Source organism: Haliotis cracherodii, unplaced genomic scaffold (assembly GCF_022045235.1).
Source record: "Haliotis cracherodii isolate W230 unplaced genomic scaffold, xgHalCrac1.p SCAF_14, whole genome shotgun sequence".
In the NCBI taxonomy this organism is placed as follows: Eukaryota; Metazoa; Mollusca; class Gastropoda; order Lepetellida; family Haliotidae; genus Haliotis; species Haliotis cracherodii.
Genome location: NW_027266269.1, coordinates 20,596,716 through 20,616,524, shown reverse-complemented (window position 1 = coordinate 20,616,524; position 19,809 = coordinate 20,596,716). Strand labels below are relative to the sequence as shown.

The 19,809-nt window shown below is 38.4% G+C and overlaps 1 protein-coding gene across 1 annotated transcript in view; it reads right to left on the bottom strand.

The window, feature by feature from the left end:
• Positions 1-1,235: 1,235 nt before the first annotated feature.
• Positions 1,236-19,809, bottom strand: part of LOC139460271 (laminin subunit alpha-5-like) — a 31,080-nt gene continuing 12,506 nt past the window's right edge. Inside the window, exons 2-13 of the mRNA XM_071241775.1 lie at positions 17,080-17,156; positions 16,725-16,823; positions 15,900-16,121; positions 14,770-14,949; positions 14,251-14,388; positions 13,765-13,902; positions 13,170-13,304; positions 11,094-11,228; positions 4,745-4,882; positions 4,437-4,601; positions 3,821-3,899; positions 1,236-3,661 (exon numbers count right to left, since the gene is read on the bottom strand). Coding sequence (XP_071097876.1) covers positions 3,499-3,661; positions 3,821-3,899; positions 4,437-4,601; positions 4,745-4,882; positions 11,094-11,228; positions 13,170-13,304; positions 13,765-13,902; positions 14,251-14,388; positions 14,770-14,949; positions 15,900-16,121; positions 16,725-16,823; positions 17,080-17,156 — 1,669 coding nt within the window. The 3' untranslated portion in view covers positions 1,236-3,498. The remainder of the gene's footprint in view (positions 3,662-3,820; positions 3,900-4,436; positions 4,602-4,744; positions 4,883-11,093; positions 11,229-13,169; positions 13,305-13,764; positions 13,903-14,250; positions 14,389-14,769; positions 14,950-15,899; positions 16,122-16,724; positions 16,824-17,079; positions 17,157-19,809) is intronic.

Below are 19,809 nucleotides of genomic sequence, written 5' to 3'. Positions count from 1 at the left end.
ATAATCCACCCAGGTCGGATAACATTCAATCGTTATTGAATTGCTACCACATGCCAAGATTGACAAGAAATCAACCACACCAAGCCCTTGGACGATTGCAAGCTGGACAAACCGCCTGGCAAGTAGCCAATGCATTTCAAGTCCACCTTAGGACCATATTCAGGCCCCAGCAACGGTACCAGACCAACAACACTACATCAACCGCCCCATCCATTCCATGTATCGACGTTGCACATGGCGGACACACTGAGAGACTAGTGTTGTGTTTCACTTTAAGAACATTTCAACCTTGATGATCAGTTTTGCCAAGTTTCATGTTTTTTAATATGTCTCGAAGTATGTTTACATAAGGTTTCTCATATATCTATACATGGTGACGTTTCTTGTGTGGTTCAGTATACTTAGACCATGTCATCTGGCTTTGTCCAATACAAATTTAGAATGACAAAAACGTGAACCTGAAAGGCATTAGAATAAATCTATTTGAAAAGACTTTACACCTGTCAATGTGCAACTTGAATAGGAAACGAATGGAAGAGGTAGTACGACTGGAAAGCTTTTTCAATCTACACAAACAAATTCTATTCAGGACAGCCTTTACACAAAGCTGTCACCATTCACGCAGCGAACACGAAATGCACAGTGAAACGCGGCAGTTACACTGCGGACAGTTTTTCCTTCTATCATCGTAAACAATTTGACATTCCACAGCATACATTATAGGACAACACTCAAGCGGTGAAAAATTAAATTAAACTTCAACTGCAGGTTTCTGCAATATGACATTAATTGTTGTTTGATAAGGGTTACATCATTGCGACATCGTGTCATACGTTCCCGCGATAGGGGTATTCCTTTTTGTGTACAAATCACAACGCACGAGGCACCCTGCTTGGATACTGTTTAAAGAAAGTGTATTAACTTGGGCAATGCACCTCTGGATATAATGTGTTAAAGGGGTGGAAAACTTACATAAATAACAGAGATTACACTTACCCATTGCGTGTTGTGGATGTGTTTGGGTGCCTCGCCCTGAGACCAGGAAGTAATCTGAGTGTTGTGTAAAATTGTATGCCTCTTAAGCATACGACTGTCGATACTGTTATACCTATTTTCCAGGATGGTATCAGTTTAGAAATAGAACATTGTTGAAATATGAAATGTAGCAACACATGAATAACTCTCTGTTTGAGTATAGTTATTAGTTTATTTTTCCACAAGTACTACACGCACAATTGACTCAACACAATGCAATAAAAGGTTTTGGTTTGTTTTGGTTTGCTGTTTAACGCCGCACTATATTCAAGCAATATGACGGCGGTCTGAATATAATCGAGTCTGGACCAGACAATCCAGTGCACGTGACTGACATCATGAGGAATAAAAGGGAGTTGTTACCTAGAAAGAAATACATATTTTGATATATTGTATGGTTTGAAAGATAAAATCTCAAATATTTTATTAACAACACCAGTGTACCAGACAGAAACTCGTGTTAAGTAAAATCTCTCCTGACAAAAGTAGTGGTATGTTTTACAATGTTTAATTCCTTCAGTAGCATAAAGTGGTTTCTTTCACAATTGGGAAAGGAATATTGATATATCAAGGATCCGTTACAGTGATGCTGTGTTGTGATACTTTGCAGGCCTAATCAAATTGAGGATGTGACTTATAGAAACTACGTCGATAATAGCGATGGGTGGTACTTGAACAAACATGCACTGCACAGTGCGATTACGGGTTGAAGTCGCATTTTTTAAAGTATGCAGGAATTTTCATACATTCATGATATTTACAAAGTCATATTGAAAGACGTATCAGCGTATTTACCGTGGTGTGAGTTTCAATGATGAAATAGATATATGAGATGAAAGAATTTCAATTCAAATTTCCTTCAAAATTTGTTTCGCTCCATTAATTGTTTGATGAAACTAAAGAAAAGAAAGCAGCATCGCAAAAATGAGAACCCTTTTTATGATCTTAAAGTTACGACATACTTGGTACGTACTTCAAAAATCAATAGGACATTATGGTATGGTTCCCATGTTTCAACCGCAGTCGTAAATGGCTGTAAAATGTGTTTCATACAAACATATTTTCCTTCGTTTGAGGGATGAATTATTTTCTCCTAACGACTGAAAGCACAAGAAATGGGGGTAATATGGTCTAGTAAGGGGTATATAAGGAAAGGTGCTAAGTTAAAACAGTATTTTCAGTTACGGCGCACCCTGGGTTAGCTATATTAACCATGTTTATATATTTATGACCCCAAAAAGAAGAGTAGCTGACATTTTTTTCATTCTTATTATTAATACCAAAGAACATTCTTATCTATTGGGTAATGTGTGCGCTGCAAGTAACGTTATACATAAATAAATATGATTAACATTAATATTAAAAGGACCCACTGTACTACACAGTTGTTGGTATATCAAATTGGTTAAGAAATAAACTTTAAGGTGCTTAACTAACGATTATGCAGTTAATGCTGGAGGAAAGCCTCACCGACAGAGGAGCAGACTCATAATTGTCAAAAGTTTTAATAGCGAGCGTGATTATAGACAGGTGATGGAGAAAACATATATAATTAAGCAGAACGATTGCAATAAAATTGATAAATACTAAAAAAAATAATATCACCAAGCTGAAGCATTTAGTAATAAATAAACAATTGGACACTGGACCCACACAGACGAATATATACAAATTAGCAACACTTTAAGAAACTGGCCAATTCTAAAATACAGCTGACCTAATCAAAAAATGCAGAGGGTATTACAAATCGACACAGGTATAAGTTGCCCACAACTCCAGTCTAAATATATCAACGTAAATTTGCTCAAACCGGTTATTACATAATCAGCTTCTGTGTGCCAAGTTGAACAGCGACTCTTGTCATTGAACTGACGCGGTTAAGTTTGGCATTTTCTGCCAGAGGCATCAGAAAATTAACTTTTAATACTCAGGAAGCGACAAAGCGCGGACATCCGAGTTTGAAACCTCAACTCGGGTAGTCTTTCACCACAAGCGGCTCAAAAGTTATTTTTTAACACACGTCAATCTGATACAATGGATTAGCATTGAAGCTACTGTAAGTAACATGACCATAAAGGTAAGGTGTAGCGTTTGCACATTGGAAAGATGTTGAAGAAACAATATATAGGCCAAAGTGTTTTTTAGGTTACTGTCTTTTTGGTAACTAAAAACTAGATGGAAATTAGCATTTAATGTACAGAAACAATTATAAATGCAAGGTCCCCCACACACAAACCGATGACACAGAATGTCACTGTAGGTAAAAGATGACACATTCTTCATTGCTTGTTCAGTTGTTCCAGTTATGTGCATGAGTGTCTTAGAAAGGCAACACTCATGTTGATTTAGTGATGATTGCAATCAAGCCTTCCTTTGAAACTGTAATTTGGAAATGTTGCAGAGTTAAAAACAAAGTGTGTCTGATCTCAAGCCAAGGTATCTAAATAAACACATGTATCTTTGTCAATTTTTATTCGGATCTTGGTCACCATGCCTCTGTATGGACTCATTTGCATACACGCTCCTCTCGGCAATGACGTCATAAACAGACGATTCCCCTCGGACCTGAAGAGTTGAGTACTGTTGCATTTGTTCAGCTTTGAGTATCTTCATGCTTCGTCTAATTCTGAAAATTAGGATAAAGTAGCTTAAGAACAGCAGCATCGGAAACATTAACTTAAAGTTTGTTAACTTAAAGGTGTTTAAACATTTTGATTTGGTTATGTACACATGTAGACGTATATACTTCATTTTTACCCGCGTTGTGTTGGATTCCATGTATTACCTGTAGATAGTTGCAGTTGTTATTACTGCATAGACACACGAAATGGCCAGAAGGCAACTGACAACAATGAGGCGGATATCTGAAATATTCAAGTAACTTGATGTTTGAAAAGGAATACATACCACCGTTATTTTGTGTATTAGTGACGCATGTATACTTTAGTAAGCTGATGGAATGAGGCCATTTATGACTCAAGGAAAGTTAAATGAAACCTGCTCAGTGCATGACCTGTGTGCGAATCCTTCCACTGCTTGCCATTATAGCAATGTGAAGATAAGACAGCCACCAGACATAAACCTGCTCAGTATGGAGGATAGTGAAACACAGAAAAGGTTCTGACAAATCAGTGATCAAGACGAATCCAGGACCCCCGCACAGGCACACACGCACACACATACTTAGTACGGACGATAGTGAAACCAAGAAGCACAGGAAAGGTACTGACAAATCTGTAACCGTAATCAAGACGAATCCAGGGCCACCACAAACACACACGCACACACATACGCGCGCATGCCCTCACGCATTCACCGACGCATGAAACATACACAGACGCGCACACAAAACTGTCAGGATCTACACATAACTGAAACTGTTGTACTGACTATATTGTTACCATCATATCCTTGACCCTGATGTGCTGCTGATGCTCCTGCTGCTGCTGTTGTCGTTGATTGATGCCCCGTTCTACAATCACCTGTGATTTTGTCACATACCTCAGACTGGTTCAGGCAGCTGCAGACACTGGAACAGTTGATTCCGTAGGTGTAGTCAGCACATTCTGAAAACATGCATACTGTGGATGTACACGTGGTATTAGATACAGGTACGTTATATATTTATACCTTATACCAGGTCATTGGAGAAGTAATAAACAAGGGTATTCACCCTTTATCAAACTACAAACAAGTAACTTCTTCTCACCTTGTATGCACAGTGGTCCCATATATCCTGGTTGGCAATTGCGTTCGCAGCGTCCAGTCTGTGCATTACATGAGCCGTTGATCTGGCAGTGACCGCAAGTATGAAGACAGTTTTCTCCATACCTTCCTGGGATACATGCTATTGAAACAATTTATTAAATTAATTATAAACTGCTGGGCAAAGAAAGTATACACTCGTGTTTGATGTTGGCTAAAATGAAACAAAGGAATGGGTATTCGATGCTGATGTATTTGATATGGGTGTCATATCTACCTTATATTTTGCACAGTTTCCGCGACTGTAACAGCCTAGTAAAGTTTTGATAACGTTTGTAATTTCCAGTCAAATTAAGTTTTCTCGTGCATACATCTTTTCTCGGCAGTTTATTATCATAAAGCTTATAGTTGTGTGTCATGTACTGATTTGCTTCAGAATATTCTTACTCAATATCTAATGAAATGTTTATGGAATGTGGGCTTATTTGCATTGGTCGATGAAGTAACATATTTGTTTCTCAATCGCCCTCTCTTCTTTATGCAGTATAAATCCCAATGTGCACTGCATTACTAATGATCTATCAATTAAAAAACATTCACATTTACTCCTTTGTAAAGCAGATGGTTTTGATAGAGAGGATGTACACGACTCAGAGTTTTCTTTCTAGAAGAGGCAGTCCTCAAATAGTTCATTTGTGCATTGTGGAATATTTCCCATACAACAATGTTAAACATAAATACGTTTGTTACGTTTGCAATGGTTTTATGAACAACGACAGAAACACAATGTCTTTTAAGATATTTCGAGGCGACTTAATGCATCGCAAGGTCAGGTTCGCTGGCTTGGTTGATAGTGTTTAAGCGTGGATCGTTACTCATAACATCAGTGACTGGACTGTCTGTTTCAAACTCGATTATCTACACGCTGCAACAGGGACCTCGTGTCATTACTCAATCTAACCGTACCCATCCTAAGCTATGTAGTTATGTAAATTTGTCAATTGATTTGGGATAATGTTTACATATTACGGTAGATATCAACTGTACATAAAGACCTTCTGCAACCAGCTCGTGACTACCAGCTGTTTCAAATGCGCCTAAAGATGTGATTGGCGATATGCCGATTGTGGCAGTAATTTTCAAATTTACAGATGGTCAGTTATTGTGACAGGCTTCATGGCGCATATTCTGACAGCAGATATTATGAGTGGCTTCATGGCGCACATTCTGAAAGTAGATGTTGTGAGAGGCTTAATGACCCACATTCTGAAAGTAGATGTTGTGAGAGGCTTAATGACGCACATTCTGAAAGCAGATGTTGTAAGAGGCTTAATGATCCACATTCTGAAAGCAGATATTGTGAGAGGCTTAATGACGCACATTCTGAAAGTAGATGTTGTAAGAGGCTTAATGACGCATATTCTGAAAGTAGATGCTGTGAGAGGCTTAATGACGCACATTCTGAACGTAGATTTTGTAAGAGGCTTAATGAAGCATATTCTGAAAGTAGATGCTGTGAGAGGCTTAATGACGCACATTCTGAAAGCAAATGTTGTGAGAGGCTTAATGACGCACATTCTGAAAGTAGATGTTGTGAGAGGCTTAATGAGGCACATTCTGAAAGTAGATGTTGTGAGAGATTTAATGACGCACATTCTGAAAGCAGATGCTGTAAGAGGCTTAATGACGCACATTCTGAAAGCAGATGTTGTAAGAGGCTTAATGACGCACACTCTGAAAGCTGGTATTGTGAGAGGCTTAATGACGCACATTCTGAAAGTAGATGTTGTAAGAGGCTTAATGACGCATTTTCTAAAAAAAGATGCTGTGAGAGGCTTAATGACGCACATTCTGAAAGTAGATATTGTGAGAGGCTTAATGACGCACATTCTGAAAGCAGATGTTGTAAGAGGCCAAATGACGCACATTCTGAAAGTAGATTTTGTGAGAGGCTTAATGGCGCACATTCTGAAAGCAGATATTCGAAGAGGTTTAATGGCGCACATTCTGAAAGCAGATATTGTGAGAGGCTTAAAGACCCACATTCTGAAACTAGATGTTGTGAGAGGCTTAATGGCGCACATTCTGAAAGTCGATATTGTGAGAGGCTTAATGACGCACATTCTGAAAGCAGATGTTGTAAGAGGCTTCCTGACACACATTCTGAAAGCAGATGTTGTGATAAGCTTAATGACGCACATTCTGAAAGCAGGTGTTGTAAGAGGTTTTATGGCGCATATTTTGAAAGCAGATGTTGTGAGAGGCCTAATGGCGCACATTCTGAAAGTACATATTGTAAGAGGCTTAATGACGCACATTCTGAAAGCAGATATTGTGAGAGGTATAATGACGCACATTCTGAAAGTAAATTTGTGAGAGGCTTAATGGCGCACATTCTGAAACCAGATATTCGAAGAGGTTTAATGACGCACATTCTGAAAGTAGATGTTGTGATAGGTTTAATGACGCACATTCTGAAAGCAGATGTTGTGAGAGGCTTAATGACCCACATTCTGAAAGTAGATGTTGTGAGAGGCCTAATGATACACATTCTGAAAGTAGATATTGTAAGAGGTTTAATTGTGCACATTCTGAAAGCAGATATTGTGAGAGGTTTAATGACGCACATTCTGAAAGCAGATGTTGTGAGAGGCGTAATGACCCACATTCTGAAAGTAGATGTTGTGAGAGGCCTAATGATACACATTCTGAAAGTAGATATTGTAAGCGGTTTAATGGCGCACATTCTGAAAGCAGATATTGTGAGAGGTGTAATGACGCACACTCTGAAAGCAGATGTTGTGAGAGGCATAATGACCCACATTCTGAAAGTAGATGTTGTGAGAGGCCTAATGGCGCACATTCTGAAAGTAGATATTGTGAGAGGCTTAATGACGCACATTCTGAAAGTAGATGTTGTGAGAGATTTAATGACGCACATTCTGAAAGCAGATGCTGTAAGAGGCTTAATGACGCACATTCTGAAAGCAGATGTTGTAAGAGGCTTAATGACGCACACTCTGAAAGCTGGTATTGTGAGAGGCTTAATGACGCACATTCTGAAAGCAGATGTTGTAAGAGGCTTAATGACGCATTTTCTAAAAAAAGATGCTGTGAGAGGCTTAATGACGCACATTCTGAAAGTAGATATTGTGAGAGGCTTAATGACGCACATTCTGAAAGCAGATGTTGTAAGAGGCCAAATGACGCACATTCTGAAAGTAGATTTTGTGAGAGGCTTAATGGCGCACATTCTGAAAGCAGATATTCGAAGAGGTTTAATGGCGCACATTCTGAAAGCAGATATTGTGAGAGGCTTAAAGACCCACATTCTGAAACTAGATGTTGTGAGAGGCTTAATGGCGCACATTCTGAAAGTCGATATTGTGAGAGGCTTAATGACGCACATTCTGAAAGCAGATGTTGTAAGAGGCTTCCTGACACACATTCTGAAAGCAGATGTTGTGATAAGCTTAATGACGCACATTCTGAAAGCAGGTGTTGTAAGAGGTTTTATGGCGCATATTTTGAAAGCAGATGTTGTGAGAGGCCTAATGGCGCACATTCTGAAAGTACATATTGTAAGAGGCTTAATGACGCACATTCTGAAAGCAGATATTGTGAGAGGTATAATGACGCACATTCTGAAAGTAAATTTGTGAGAGGCTTAATGGCGCACATTCTGAAACCAGATATTCGAAGAGGTTTAATGACGCACATTCTGAAAGTAGATGTTGTGATAGGTTTAATGACGCACATTCTGAAAGCAGATGTTGTGAGAGGCTTAATGACCCACATTCTGAAAGTAGATGTTGTGAGAGGCCTAATGATACACATTCTGAAAGTAGATATTGTAAGAGGTTTAATTGTGCACATTCTGAAAGCAGATATTGTGAGAGGTTTAATGACGCACATTCTGAAAGCAGATGTTGTGAGAGGCGTAATGACCCACATTCTGAAAGTAGATGTTGTGAGAGGCCTAATGATACACATTCTGAAAGTAGATATTGTAAGCGGTTTAATGGCGCACATTCTGAAAGCAGATATTGTGAGAGGTGTAATGACGCACACTCTGAAAGCAGATGTTGTGAGAGGCATAATGACCCACATTCTGAAAGTAGATGTTGTGAGAGGCCTAATGGCGCACATTCTGAAAGTAGATATTGTGAGAGGCTTAATGACGCACATTCTGAAAGCAGATACTCGAAGAGGTTTAATGGCGCACATTCTGAAACCAGATATTCGAAGAGGTTTAATGACGCACATTCTGAAAGTAGATTTTGTGAGAGGCTTAATGACGAACATTCTGGAAGCAGATTCTCGAAGAGGTTTAATGACGCACATTCTGAAAGTAGATGTTGTGATAGGTTTAATGAGGCACATTCTGAAAGCAGATGTTGTGAGAGGCTTAAAGTCCCACATTCTGAAAGTAGATGTTGTGAGAGGCCTAATGACACACATTCTGAAAGTAGATATTGTAAGAGGTTTAATTGTGCACATTCTGAAAGCAGATGTTGTGAGAGGCTAAATGACCCCCATTCTGAAAGTAGATGTTGTGAGAGGCCTAATGACACACATTCTGAAAGTAAATATTGTAAGAGGCTTAATGGCGCACATTCTGAAAGCAGATGTTGTGAGAGGTGTAACGACGCACATTCTGAAAGCAGATGTTGTGAGAGGCTTTATGACCCACATTCTGAAAGTAGATGTTGTGAGAGGCCTAATGGCGCACATTCTGAAAATATATATTGTGAGAGGCTTAATGGCGCACATTCTGAAAGTAGATGTCGTGAGTGGCTTAATGATGCACATTCTGAAAGCAGATGTTGTAAGAGGTTTAATGGCGCGCATTGGGTTAACATTAAGCTCAATTGTCATTAAGATAACCAACATGAATATTGGGCAGGATCTCTGGTCTTTAGTCTATGACTATAGGCATTGAGCAATATCCCTGCGAACACCTGGTATCATCACTTAGTTTCACTGGTCCATTCGTATATTTTTCACAGCTTTTTTGCCATTGACGCCAAATGGAATCTGTTTCGGCGGACAATAATGACTGGTTATTCTCTTCGTTAGACGCTTTAGATTTGATTGTTACACTATCGTGGCTTTTTAGTGAAACGTATCTGGTCTTTGTTAGTTGTCTATATGGTAACGTATATATGGTGCTCCTTAAAAGTATGATTTTGCACTAAACGAATTGTGTCATTACCCAAACACAAGTGAGAAAACTCTTGCCATAATCATGAGAAATCGCTGTCCATTGTACGATTCCCACTATTTCATAGCATGTGCTTATGAAGCTCTATATAAAGCGTTTCATGCCCCATCGGTGGGCCATCCGGTAAAATCACCATCAAACAAGGCTTCAGGATGAAGGTCAGTGCTGCTGAGTAGGAAAGATTGATGGATGATCGAGTTATCTTTATTTAAGCTCCAAACATGTCATTCTTATTATCCATTTTAGTGTCTGTACAACATGAAAAAAACCGTAATTTACACATTTGTCATTTATTTGAGATAATGTTGCTATATTATTACCTTTACACAAAGGGCCTTTGAAACCATTACTGCACCCTTCAAGGCAGCTTCCATTCACATGGTGACAAGTTGTTGATGCACGACACTGGCCACAACTTGACGAACAGTTCACTCCATACAATGTGTCTGGACACTCTTTTAAAATGGAATAGAATAACCATATAAAATGCAGAAAGGAGAATAATTATTACTGTGTAGGAGGGATCTTCCCTTATTATGTTTTACGTTTATCACAAACCTACAGCAAACCATAATGCTGTGTATCAATTAGTACAAATTGGAACTGACATTGTGATGCCAATATAATATATCTATTTCCATGTATGACCTAATCACTACTTTTTTCTATATTGACTCCAGATGAAATAAGATATGTTACCTGTGTTAATGAAAGATAAGTTGTATTCTGAGACGTTTCATTAGATGATATCACAGTCATACATTCGATTACGTGCGAAAGATCGCACTGCAGACACTACAATAACCAACATATGCAAATAATTTTAAGTCCTCCACAAAGTCGGGATAGAATGTGTCTATGTTGTTACATACTCTCATGGCACAGCGGGCGTTGATATCCAGCCTCACACCCAGTAGAACATGTCCCATCTTGCCTGGAGCAGTTGGTGTTGTCCTGACAGTGTCCACACTGCCTGCAGGGCGACCCGTAGGAACCAGCCGGACATGCTGTGTATCAATAAGTACAACTGGAACTGACATTGTGATGCCAACATATTGTATTTATTCCAATTTGTGATTTAATCACTACTTTAAAATATATTGGATCAAGATAAACTAAAATATATTACCTGTGATACACAGTGGAGGTTCATATCCAGGTTTACAGCCAGTCAAACATGTCCCATTTAGCACAGAACATGGGGAATCGTCCTTACAGTGTCCACATCCTTGGCAGGGCGGTCCATAGAAGTGAACTGCACACACTGAATGGACAAAGATTATCTTAAAGCCTTGCCTTGAAAGGATGAAATTACCACATCGCATGATGTGTTTATTTTTTATACAGCTTAAATGACAAAATGCAACAAAATACGTATCATAAGACAATGTATGTGCAATTTGAAATTGGAATATAAGTTGAATGTCAGATTAAAATCTTTCATGGAGAGATTTTGTTACAAGTCACATGTATAAAAGGTGGAATGAAGTATGAACTGATTCACATATAGAGATGTACAGATCAATGTGCAGTCTCGCTCTTGGAACTGAAAGGTTAAAACTTCAACTGTACAATTTCACTTGAAAGCTACTTGGACATTTTATACGTCTTTGTCAGTAAAAACATCATCTCAAAAGTGTTCCAAAAGACACTGTTATGAGCTGTTAAGACAATTGGGGTGAACATGCATTTCTCTAATATAAAATGAAGCCTAGATACGTTTTGAAGAGATATACAACATATTGAGATACACATTCCATAACGCGTGCATTGTCTCACTGTCTAGCACCTAATTGTAAGTACTAAATAATATTGTGTAGATTCTCAGCTTAACTATATGAATTGGTCTTGACTGAGAAAGAGTTGGAAGATTTAAAAGTGCCCCAGGAGAGTTCACGTGCACATATATCTTATTTATACATTTTGTGGAATTTTCTTATCATATGGCGGACTGGTTCAATTAGGTGTTGCCTCAGTGGATTCTGATATCCAGGTTGACACCCATCACCACATCTCCAATCTGCCGTGTTAGAAATAGCGTTGATGTACACGTGGACCCATTATAACAAGGCACACATGCTGTATGATGACAGGAGTAAGGTAACATTCGGTTAGAAATACGTACGTTCATCCTACTAGTTATAAATGAAAGTATTTTCGCTAAACTAGCTTCGATTTCACATTTTCTCAACAATGAAAAAAACAAATGACATACATACACTGACTTACATATGAATTGAGACCAATCATAATGTTTAGACTAAGGTAACAATAAAATATCTAGGTAATGTTATAACTGAGATATAAATATATGGCATACGCACAATATATTGTAAAATTTACAGAACTACAATTTCAGAACAATCATATCTAACGAGAGACACTGTGAAACCCAGCATTTACATTTCTAATTCACCATATGTCCAGAAATATTTTCGGGACCCTTGTACACACATGCACCCTTAACAATCAGGAGTAGAAATTGTATCCAAAGTTTATAAACATCACTCTCGATCCCGGTGTTTAAACCTGCTACGTTTCGCACATGATTTCATTTCGACAAAGAAGATTACTTTGGGGAAAACTATTTTCACTACTTATACGTAATTCCGTTCAAATGACATCACTTCCATTCCAGTTATAAGACAAATAGTGAAAACACAAAGCTACGCAGTGCGATTTAGAATTTGAAAATAGGAAGGAAAGTTTATCCTTTTATGATCTTCCATTTAAATGACACCATTACCCATTGAGTTCTATGCAATTCGACTTTAAACAGAATGTCAAATATTTCTCTATAGCGTTTAGCAGCTACCAAATACATTTACACATGCATAATGGCTGTTGAAATGAAATGTTGAAATGTCATAGCCTCAGAGATCATCACCATAAAGTTTTACAGGAGCCCTAAATGTAGATTGATATTTATTAAAATACAACACTGACCTTCTAAATTTATGGTTAGTATGACACTAGCTGGGTGTTACACATCTTATTTAAGCCCACAGCGTGACAGAAGACACCGGGCATTTCAAGCGTTTCTTAATAGAGGCGACAACATTCATTTCCACAATCATAACGTCTCGTCACGATATGGCTGAAATATTGCCGATGTGACGTTAAACTTTAACTCCACAATCATAACAAATTTCATCTAAAAGCAGAGTCCATTGCATCATACAGACTATATAAAATAACATTTTACTTTTACACAAAGGGGGACTGTAACCCTGTTGACATCCTTGTGTGCAGGTTCCATCATCCTTCTCACAGTCCGACGTCCCGCTACACTGACCACAAGTGGAGGAACAATTGACCCCATAATGATGTTGGCCACAATCTGTATGGATAGGGATATATCAACACTTCTTGATGTTATATTATGTGTTTTAAAAGGAAATGATACCAAATTACATCAAAAGTACCAAATTATCTTTTGAACAATGACTTAGTTTATGACTTCACGTAAAATATTCCTTACGTAAATGTCTTATCATCACTTATCATCACCGCTACACTGACCACACGTGAAGGAACAGTTGACCCAATAAAGATGTTGGCCACACTCTGTACGGATAGGTAGATAAACACGTCTTGACTTTATACTCTCTGTTTTAAGAAGGAAAACTTGAATTTATGACTATAGTTACATAAGCCATTAAATGCGAAATTAATGTGTTTAACGACTACCTAGTGTAGAGTTCTCCATTATGGCATCAGTTGCCACTGCTTGTGAATGGATTTCTTTTCATCAGACTGTTACAGATAAACAATTGGTAATAAATCGATTTTTTTCAAACCTTGCCGGCATCCTGGACCTTGTTTCCCAGCAGCACATCCACTACTACAGTGGCCAGTCTCCTTGTTACACGCTTCAGAGGCAGTTAGACACTGGCACTGCTTGTTACAGTAAGATCCAAACCAACCATCGTTGCATTCTACAATACACAAGACACATACAAGGACATTATATTTTCTCAGCTGTGTATAACTATAGTCATTTGAAAAATCACAATCACGAAACGTTTTACTGTACAGACAATGTGTGTTCATTACAAATCAATTTAGAATTACGTTAATTCTAAACTTTAAGTGAGAAAATCTACCAGATGGACGATTTCCCAATTTCACATTCTGTCACACCACTACTACAGTGGCCAGTCAATAAAAAAACTTCTGACTATACAGACAATATATCCTCAATACAAATTAATTTAGAATTATGTTGATACTAATCTTGAAAATCTACCAGATGGACGATTTCCTAATTTCACATTCTGTCATACCTTGCTGACACCCAGGTCCATGTTTTCCGGCAGCACATCCACCCCTACAGTTGCCAGTCTCCTTGTCACATACTTCAGTTGTATTCTGACACTGACACTGCTTGTCACAGTCATCTCCAAACCATCCATTGCTGCATTCTACAAGTACACATACTATGAGATGCAAATCAGAGAACATCTAATGAATCTGATCCAATAGGCGTTTGTCATTTGGGACCCATGTAGAACAAGTATATCCTGATTATTTACTCCAACTAATACACTATATACGTCAGTGCTGTTTGGGCTGCATGTACACAGACACTTGGGCCGTGGACTTTTGGACCAATAGTTAAAAGCCAAAGGAGGGAACTGTTAATTAAACCTCTATCTGTTACTGATAATGTTATTATTTAAAGACAGCGCTCGTTATCATATCCTGTGTTCGTGTTTATATTCCGATTTTTTTTTTATTTAATGCTTTAAAATGATAATATGTATTGCAAATAAGGAAAATAACATGTCAGCATGACTACTCACGGAATATCTGCACCTCACATAATGTCAGGTAGGGTCCATTGACACTTATTTTTACAGATGAACCATTCAAAGCTTCGCCACAGTCTATATTTAAAACAGTCTGTTGTCTGTTGTCTGCGGACAATGTGTAACACAGTTGGTCACTAACGTTCACCTGAAGGCCCATGTTGCGGTCAGTATCTGTGAACAACAAACATTATGTGATGATACAAGATGTGTATAGGTATAATGTGTAGCCCCGATAAGGCCCTGTGGTACATGTATATGTTGTGATATAAATTACTCATGTTGGTATTTATCCTTCTTGTGTTGATAATTGTATAAGAATACGAATTCACCACATATCATATGTATGTACATAGTCTGTGTGGTCAGACTGCGTTCACCTACTTAACTTCTCTTACAAAACCCGGGTTAGATCCGGGTTAATATAGGTCTTCAGCAACCAATGCCTGTAGTAAAAGGCAAATAACAGGGTCGAGGGTCAGAATTGCTGACTTGCTTTATGCATGTCATTGCAATTAAATTGTGCAGATCGATGATGTGACTACACACGTTATGTGAACAACAAACATTATGTGATAATACAAGATGTGTATAGGTATAATGTGTAACCCTCATTAGGTCCTGGTGGTATTGTAGCGGCATACATGCATGCTGGAATTTATCCTTTTGATGTTGATAATTGTAAATATTATGAATTTGGAACTATGGCGTCTGAACAAGCACAATTTGTAGAACAATGTGAGTAATAGTGTGATGTGATATATGTTCAAGACATTCCTTGGGTTACATAAGAAATGACTTTATATCACATGTATGACTTGCTTGATGCATGTCGTCGCATCCGAATTGCGGAGTTCGATGCTCATGATGTCAATCAATGGATTGTTTGGTCGACACTAGACTATTTACAGACTGGCGTCATATAAATTGAATATTGCTTAGTGGGCGTTCAACAACAAACCATGAAATCTCTTAAGAAAGCAACCAATTGTGTAATATTCGGGGATGGGGCTTAGGATCCTTCCACGGCTAAAGAACACAACGAGCGGGTACTCCTATTGGTACACGCATGTCCCCCTCCCCGTGAACAGGATGTATATTATTTAAACATATGTCAGACTCACTTTGTCTACGGAGATATATTCTCATCCGTCTGATCTCCAATGTTGTATTAATGTCAACACGCCACCATGCTCCTGTGGACGTCGTGTCGCCTGTGTGCGTACAACTTCCATGCTGCAACGTTTGGTCAGTACTGCCATCGACAGCTTTGTCAGATGGAAAGGGACCGCCATATCCTTGCAATTCGCTGCTCTGCGATGTCGACTTTCCACGTGCTATGTTGCCTTTAACGAAATAGATCAAATATTAAAACACAGTCGTACTCGGCAGCATTATCAATCTAACAAAGTCCGCACTTAAAATGCCGAACACATTGAACAATCCAACTTAGAAACCTGTATTGAAGAAGTATTGAAAGGTATAGCTGAAAATCAAAACGAAGACAAAACGTACTTTTTTAACATCGTCCAAGTAAATAATCTCATTGTTGACATTTCTTTCCTTCTTTGCAAAAGGCTGCTTTAACATTTGCTGATGTTCTCGGTTTTAAACCAGTTGTAGGACATGTTTGGAATTTGCATGTGACCTTTGCTCGGTAAATTGTTGGCCACCCTGTCTGATTACAAATTGTGTAAATTAGGTACAGGTGATTGGGTGCTATTTGGGTGATTCGTCGGCTGACTGATTCTTAGATTCGATCCATATCCTGAATATGTGGTGCCTATAAATAACTATTTTGTTACATCCATAATTTGTATACATGTATATCAATAATAAGTCATATTATTCCACAGTATTTCATGATACAACAATGGTACATTTTATTCTTACTAGATATCTGCTTACAGTTCTCTGAATGAAACTATTTATATTGTACTTTTACTCACGCTTTTGGCAGTAACTCCCAAACCAGTCTGGTTGGCACGTTGTTCCTGGGCAAGGAGAACCAGGAAAATCCGTGCATCCATTCTGACAGTGACAATCTTCTGTAGAAACAAACAGAATGACTGCGAGTATCTAATATCTGAGTATGCCTCTTGTTTAACGTTTCCCCACAATCACCTAATTGTACACCTGTGATATAGTTAGAACAACACAAACACTCCTCACCTAGGCACACTATGATGTCTTGATAATTACGTCTTTTACTTTAGGATTGACTGTGTATTGTTTTCGGTTAATTGAGGTATGAATCGAAAAATTGATGTTCAAACTGTATGAATCCGCGTAGTAAGGACCTACCTTGTGAGGAGTCCGGCAATGAGACAAGAAGTATAACATACACCAGAAACATCGTCCATGTGCTTGTCCGATGAAATCTAAAAACAAATTCAGGCAAATTTAGCCAACCAGAACCACTTAACACGTAAACAGCCGGTTGATCTACGTGTAACAGTTGGTGCAACTTTGAGATTGCTGGTTAACATAAAATGAATCCAACAAATCAGCTAACCTCGCTGCTCAAACCTATTCAGATGACATGTCATTTCCATTTTCGGGAATTACAAATTATATCAGTTATAATGATATAAATATCTGCACAAAGGTACTGGTAGATGCAGTTTTTACATGCATAGCACCATACACTGAAGTGAAATACAATGTATACCGAAATTATCGTCATGTCAGTGAGCCTGACCACCCGGTCCCGTTAGTCGCCTCTTGTGACAAACATGGGTTGCTGAAAACCAACACTAACCCAGATCTCCACGAGGCTGTTTAGGATATAAACAATAAGCATACCAAACAAAAGCTTACATAGAAGGAGACATATACCGATAAATTAATTGTGCATTGTTACTGATGTATACATAATTGTTATGTTGTCAAGGATGTTAAAACAGGTTTCAGAAAACGTAGGGGCAATGTCTATACAAACCTGTGTCAGGGGGAACTAAAATGAACTTTTTGTGTACCAGAAAACGTATATCATACTTCCTTGTGAGAGTATCGACAGTTCTCACAAACACTCATGCTTGTTGAATAAATACGCTACGCTATCCTCTGACCTTTGTTCCTTTGTGTCATGTCATAACTAACACATCACGGCGGAGGACACCAAAAATGGGCTTCACACATTGTACCCATGTCGGGAATCGAACCCGGGTCTTCGGCGTGACGGGCGAACGCTTTAACCACTATGACCAGACAAATCAGTGATTGACCTTCGTTCTACGAAATTTGGACACGATGGCATGCGAGTCACTGAGCAAACCCAACCGATCCCGTTAGTCGCCTCTCACGAAAATGTATGGTCAATAGGTAATGTATGAAGCCCATTTCTAGTGTCCCTCTCTGTGAAATAGCTAAAAGCGACATAAAACCACACTCACTCACGATACAACCTGCATGTATGAGAAATGTATGTTATTGATATAATCATTCTTGTGATCATGCGGTTGCAACAGCAGATCTTACTATCATATATTTGTTTGTCGATAAATTGAGCTAACAATTAAAAATGTTGTTCCCGCTCATGTAAAGTTGCCTCGATCTTTATACCACTAAACATATGTATGTTTTAAGTTGATGTTCCAGTTAATGACACAAGCATCATGCGATAAGCTTCTGTTCTTGGTGGTAGTTCAAATTACATGTTTATGTGTGTTTAATACTCATGCAGATAACACTTATCTCACTTCCTTGTCAACTTTTCGACTTTCCTCGCAAATAATACAAAAAACTTTACTTTGTCAAACAACTACCAGCTTAATCCGTTTTTAAAACTTATCAGTCCATAAATCATTTGAGGCGCAACATGAGAGCCGACCTCAGTAACATACACTGTATATGTGTTCATTTGGATACCGGTATATGGCAGTGTGATGTATATTTGAACAATGTTGTAATTGTATTGGATTGTTTCTGTTAAGATTCAGTAGAAGTGCAGAAGATTGTATTTGAACAATAAGTAGTTGTCAGTAATGTAAGTAGTGGAGTGGAAGTTACTATATTAAGATGCTTTTAGGGGTCAAGTGTCATCTGTAATCTTCTAGAACAGTTAAAGATTGATCAAGCATGGCATGGAACTTTCTGGAAGGTATTTAGATTATATTTAGACGCCGTCACAAGGGCCGCAAACCAATGTGCCAGAAACCATTGTTCGTGAGTTCGAATCCAAGATTCGTCCTGGTTGTGTCAACACAATACCCCTGCTCGTGTGCCTTGAAAGTATGTAAGAGTGAGTTCAATACTCGTCACTGCGGCAATAAAACACATTCACTCACCCTAAGGTTCCCAAAACAGTTTCGTCCCTTAGACGTACGTGGAGCCTGATTTCGAATACAATGTGCAAATCCGAGAAAACGTCATATCAGCATTTGAGCAATGAAGAGATATACAAAAACGATGTTGTCTGACTTTGTCCAATTCAAATTTAGAATGATAAAAACGTAAGCCTAAAAGCCACCAGAAAGCAGTATCATTGAATAGACTATACACGTGTCAATGCGCAACTTGAATAGGAAGGCAAATACTTGAAAGGAGGGAGTTCAAATGGAATGCTATGCCGTGTTACACCAACGCTATTCAGGACAGCCGTGACACATAAAACGGCTGTCACCAGTCACGCCGCGAACACAACATGCACAGTGAAACGCGGACCTACACTACAGTAGCAAAGTGTACATTAAGGATATATGTTTCCTTCTATCATCATAAACATTTTAACATTTACCCTGTACACTCAAGGAACAAACTCTCAAGCGGTGTAACAACATATTAAACTTGAGGTCTCTTCAATATACTTCATACGACTTTAATTGTTGTTTGGTCAGGGTTACATCATTTAAAGAATTGTGTCATACATTCCCGCGTTTGTCAAAATGAACACTTTACTAACCTTTGTATGGGAAATAAATAACTTAACAAACTCCGTGTTATTTTTTTGGTCATACTCTTGGACAAATACATAGCCGAGGGATATTCCTTTCTATGGATAGATCAAAACGCATAAAGCACCCTAATGCTAGG